Genomic DNA, 6,058 nt, shown 5'->3' with positions numbered 1-6,058 from the left:
ATAAAGTAAGAAGTCTTATCACATTTTATGGTAATTAAGTATACACTAAGTGACGTCTGAACATAATCGCAACTTATTGAGGACATCGGTGCAGACGAGGCGACCGTCCTGAGAAGTGCGGACAGTGTGGACACTGTGGAGCAGTAGATAGCCTCGCGTGGGACAAGTGACAGATTAACTTTTTTTAATTGCAAAGCAAAAGCCCCTCATCTGCACACGATACAGTACAGGCAATGAAACAAGCCACGTTAAGATGTGGACCGGAGGAATACCGTTGAGCTTAAAATCTTTGGAAACACGAGTGTCTTAATATATTCGATAAACATCTACGTTTTATCTATACACATTGCAAATCTAACAAAATATTTTAGAAAAATAAGTCGTCATTTTGGCTTCCACTATATCCTATAATGGAATGGTCTTACGATTAACCATAACTGTAACGTTTAATTATTGAATCGCGTAACTTTACTTATTGCGTAGCATCCCTCACACTGTATCACTGAATAATCTCAACATCAATTTACTCGCACTCGGGCTGGCGATGGACCTCGACGACGGCTTCCAAATATAGCGCGAAAAGCGAGGGGAAAAGTTTTAACGGAAGCTTTATAAATACAGGCCCAATCTACGTTGAGTCATGATCGATAAATATGCTTGCGAAACACTCTATAGCATGAACAATTGACATTGATCATGAGCAATCAGAGACGAAAAAGTTCGTAAGCGCTTGTATTACCATCATGAGCCAACGTGGAAAAGCCGCATAACACTTTTTTTCACGGCCATTTTGGAGCCGCCATCGTTTTCCATCATTATAAAACTGTATTTTCGAACATTTCCAAAACGTGTATAATGGCACCACCGCTGAACGAATTAAAATGCAATCTACCTATACGTTACGACTTTAATCACATATAAAATAATCTTAAAGCACATCACGATCAACTAAATGGTAAACGCGTCAGCATTATTGCTAAATACTACGATAATAAATAAGGTAATATGAAATCGAGTAATCTCGAAGCGATATAATGTTACAAGTTCCAACGAAGTACAGCCATATTCAAGAGTGTGCCTTTACCTTTTACTTTTATTTACAAACTAAGTCGTAGTAAAGCAAAAATATAAGAATTTATTAACAACTTTTGTATCCAATCTCATGCACTTCAGGTAGAACATGTTCGTACCAAGATACCTTCAGAAATATAACTATACTTTCGTTAACATGCATCATTTTAAGAATGGCTTAAATACATCGTTCATAGTTTCGTCTCAATTAAATTATTATTACACCTAATCTAAGAGCGATACGATAATTAACAAGTTGTTCCCGCCGAGTTGTGAAAAAAATTAAGGGGACGTAATGGAGAGCATTCCTATACATTGTTTTGAGGCGAGACCGTACTAAGCGACACTTCACATTCCATAGGACTGACGTTTTGTGTCGCGTAGCGCCGCTGCGTGGTAGTTTTGCGACAGTATAGCTAGATTTTGCCGCTGCCCATTAACTATTATTATTACAAATCGTATGAGCTATACGATTTCATGTCAAGAATATTTTGCCGTGTCGTGTCGCGTCGCTCCGCTGCAGTGCAGTGTCGCCTAGTGCGGTCTCACATTTATTCCACATTGTGACTAAACGGTACAAACGTCAACAGGTTCAAGTTTTGTTACTCCTCTGGTCCATCGACGCTGCGAACTGCGAAAAGCGGCGAACCGATTTACTGTCTCATCCGCCACACGACAATGCGTTATATCGCATCTCGCCTTATATTCCTGTTTCGCATTGGTTTCGCAGATATTTCGCAGTTCGCAGCGTCGGTGGACTAGAGGCGTTAATGTCAGCATACCGAACGGTATTTGTGTGTAATTTTAAGGATGCCTAATATGCACCCTAGTCACATATTTTTTAAACCATTAACAAATAAACTGTTGACTGTTTTCCGTTTCTTGTAACATTATTAATGTCTTTATTTTTATAATTACAGTTTCTTTTATCGCTTACGAGGGGATTTCAGCATTTGAATGTCAATAGAGTAAAATAGTGAGTCGTACAGAATGTATCGACGATGCAATAGGTATTTACGCACAGAAGCGCTCATGGCGCTTGGAGTCCACTATTTGAGCAATAGCTTTATTTAATCGTAGGCAAAGTATAAAAGCGCTATCCAATAAAACCGTAATTGCTTCCACAATATTTTACATGGGTAATAAAATAGTGTATGTGGCAACACTGCCTTTCACGAGTCACAAGCTTGCTATATTAAAATTATCAATTCTCCTAAATTATCTAATTCACGATCACGACTGCGATTAAAAGCGAGTATTTCTAGCGGAATTCAAACAAAAGCGATTATATGTATTTTAAATACCATTTTCAAAATTGATTCACGTCCGACTTAACAAATATCGATAAAATAAAACATTGTGACAATAAAATTGTTTCTAATTGAAATAAATATAATAAAATCGATTCAATCATAAACGACTAAAAAGCTATGAACTAGCAATATAATAAAAATCACAAGTCTACATAACTTTCTACATTACATGTGATGTAACAGATGTACATTTTTAGTTCGAAAGTGTTTGCCGTCTCGCGCCTCGGTGACTCATCGATTTGCAGATGAAGTCACACAGGAAATTCGATGCAAATTAATCGTTTAATACTAAATGGAAGATCGATAAAAACATCATCTATTACATCACCGTAACAAAAATCAATCTCACTGAGCTTTAAACTCCACCACAACAAACATATCACTAACCTTTCGCGAAGGTCAATTCAAGAATGTATATGTACGCTTACAATACTTAACATATAGATTATTACCATCGTAATGAGCCGCACTCGACGCGACCGCTAATCGATAAAGATTGTGCAAACCGTCGGCACGCGCGAGCCGCTGACCGAACATAAAACTTACTCCATCACTAATTAATAAATAATCAGACAATTTTAGAACATTTTAGGGCAAGAATCCGTAGCTGTAGGACAGCCGAAAGATCCAAAGATGAGTACGTATTTACGATGAACAATGCTGGAGGTACCGATTGCATGGTGTGTGAGACGAGCAATCGAGTCACGTTTGATTCGTATTGAAATGACTGGTTGGTAATCCACGAACGTTCGCCAATGATGATTGTGCAGAGTAATCGAATGATCGGCGAGTAATGGGTAGTGAGGCGACCGCGCACGCACGGCTGGCGACGCGACGCAAGTCCGCACGCTGACGTAGTTCAGGCGGCGACCGCTAGATGCGGTTACGGGACTCAGGCGAGCGCCCGCTGTCCGCGAGACTTTCCTTCGCTATGGCACAGCCGTCATGGTCTATGGAATCTGAAATAAGAAAAAGACAACAATTTAGTCTAGTTTAAATGGATTTTTTACTTCACAATGAAACATTATTTATTATTTGATTATTACTAATTATGAGCAAAATTTTACGCATTTTTAATTGTCTGTCAGTAGAACATGAATACTGAAGCGCAAATTAGCAATTGTCATCTAAATTGTTAGAGAAGCGTAAAATAAAAATTCCAGAGTTAATAAAAGAACAAGATAGCAATATTTTTGAGTGCGGATGAAAGAGACAAGTAGTGATATCTCCAATGTGGTTACCTGGTGAGGTGCTTGCTGTCCTCGTGCACAGCCATCTCTGAGCTCTTGAACTCGTTGAGTTCGCGGCGGATGGCGGCCTTGTCGCGCGGCGTCAGGCGCGTCCACGGCTTGTCCGCTCGCCGGTCATAATCGTGAGCCTGCGGATATAACAGTTTACATTAGGTTTTTTTGACATTAAAAAGTTTTGGCTTTAATCACATCATGTAGTGAGAGTTTCATTAGCTAAAGTTGCAAATAATGCCTGTAAAAATAAGTATTCACGATACCATACACTCTATTATGCAACTCAAGGGATACTACTATTTAGAAGCAAGTATTTATAAAACCAAAATATAAACAAGCTACGCATATACGTATAAAATATTAAAATGAATAATTCCCCGCGCGGTCAAATATAGGTCAGATCACTCGGCATATTAAAATATTTGACCTGTTTTTATAATGCGTACAATTGCGATATGTATTGCGTAGGTATTGCGTACAATCACGAAAATAACTTTTAGATCTACGAGAATGTACCAGAATAGTAAAACGACACATCTAGTCTTACAAAGTTTTTCATTAATATTTGTATTTATTTTGTACCTGAAAATCGTGCTATACTGTCTTAAAGTATTTTGAAATTTTAGATGATATATTTATACATATTTTAGATGATATAGCTACTTGAACTTCAATCTTAGTCTCGTAGTAAACAAACTAGATATTTGTTGAAATGTTACTTCACATATTAAACGCTTTCTAAGCGTGCCGTCGTCATACACCCTTAAACAGAAACGCGGAGGTGTTATATTCTGTTATTTTATTGAATGGCAAGAGTCAAGGCACGTTGGCCTCAGACATTATTCGAAATAATTTTGTAGGCTATGTGGCGTTTGTCTGCATCTACGCTGACATTATTAGCCTAAAGAGTTAGGTTAAGATTAAAAGAAACTTTCAGCCTTAAATAAGACTTTTGAGACATATAATGATGATTAAAACTAAAATTCAATCACAGTCAATATTCAATTAATATTCGTCTCTGAGTGCGGTAGTAAGGCTGCGTTTCCACCAGAGGTGTGTTGCGAGGAATGTATTTTTAAGATCCAATAGAATCCCTGCGCTGAGCGAGGTCACGTCAATGAAGCGATTCTATAGGTTCTCAAAAATACATCTCTAGTGGAAACGCAGCCTAAGACTCAGCAGAGAAGCAGTATATTACCTGAGTGACTTCGATGTAGTCGCTGAAGCGGATGATCTTCTTCTCCTTGAGCTCGTCGACGGTGGGGCGGAAGCTGAGCTTGCGGAGGAGATATCGTTTCTTTTCTTCCTTTTGCTTCTTCTCTTCTGCGGGAGACTGGCCTGCGGAGTCACAGCGGGATCATTAGCGTTGAAAGATTGTTGCGATTATAATAAACATTGCAAAACTACATTTTCGTAACTTGAATCTTAAATTAGTAGCTTAACACTTGTTTGAGTAATATAATTTTATCTATGAGTAAGTTCTACTTTAGTCCATTTGCGTTAAGAAGGCAGTAAACGTATTAAAATCACTGGAACATAATTACATAATCATGGTACACTGGGGAGTTAAAATGGGTGATATCAACACGTTTTCATAGTAAATTACCTTAAAAAGCAAAAAAGCAACAGCAGATTCAGTACGGACCCTTACTAAAATTAATACAGTAAATTATTTTTATCAAATTTGAACAAAGAATGTACTCACTTTTGAGTATGTTCCTTTCGACGAGCTCCTCAGCCGTGGGGCGCATGGACAGGCGGCGGATGAGGCGCGCGCCGATCGCCTCCCACGACTCCTGCCGCTCGTGCTCGCTCTGCACCACCAGGATGTTCCTGCGCACATACACGACACGTTACTACACGCGCAGGACATAGATAGAGGCGCAGGATATGTCACAGTTTACACCTTACACCCGTCCGTCGTGACATGGACATACAGAACAGATTGAACAACATCACCGATTACGAGCGCGGTACCATGACATAGAGAAAGGAGTAGCATCAACTTTAACAAGGGCGTCGTCATTGATATAGGACGACAAGTCAGGCTTTGATTAAATTATACGCGCGAGTAAATAAAGAATAAACAATACCACACGTAACACGGACCTTAAAGTTGACGTCGAGATCAATATACACGTGAATTTTAGTCATTAAGAAATTGAGAAAACGCACCAAATTCTATTCAGATACGATTTATAACGAAATCACTTCACTTGTCGCCTGCCAAAATCTCAAGAGGTCGCACTACACTATGGGAGCTGGAAAACACTAACGTGACTTTCTCGGCGAGGTGCACCAGCAGTGTGACGACAAAATACATCCGGCCCGCTGGCGGCGTCGCGCCCGCTCGGCAACACACCGCTCGCCACACTCCCAGCGACGAAAACATCTTAAGGGGTTGGACGATACCCAACTCCCGATTAAGGT

General features: G+C 39.4%; 1 protein-coding gene across 13 annotated transcripts in view; it reads right to left on the bottom strand.

Annotated features, from left to right (window-relative positions):
* Positions 1–600: 600 nt before the first annotated feature.
* Positions 601–6,058, bottom strand: part of LOC121731747 (phosphatase and actin regulator 4) — a 64,379-nt gene continuing 58,921 nt past the window's right edge. For all 13 annotated transcript variants that reach the window (XM_042121336.1, XM_042121337.1, XM_042121340.1 and 10 more), the window contains 4 exons: positions 5,334–5,461; positions 4,827–4,966; positions 3,626–3,762; positions 601–3,343 (listed from right to left, as the gene is read on the bottom strand). In XM_042121336.1, the coding sequence (XP_041977270.1) occupies positions 3,328–3,343; positions 3,626–3,762; positions 4,827–4,966; positions 5,334–5,461 (421 nt within the window). In that variant the 3' untranslated portion in view covers positions 601–3,327. The remainder of the gene's footprint in view (positions 3,344–3,625; positions 3,763–4,826; positions 4,967–5,333; positions 5,462–6,058) is intronic.

Source organism: Aricia agestis, chromosome 11, assembly GCF_905147365.1.
Source record: "Aricia agestis chromosome 11, ilAriAges1.1, whole genome shotgun sequence".
Taxonomy (NCBI): Eukaryota; Metazoa; Arthropoda; class Insecta; order Lepidoptera; family Lycaenidae; genus Aricia; species Aricia agestis.
This window is presented reverse-complemented; position numbering and strand designations above follow the sequence as displayed.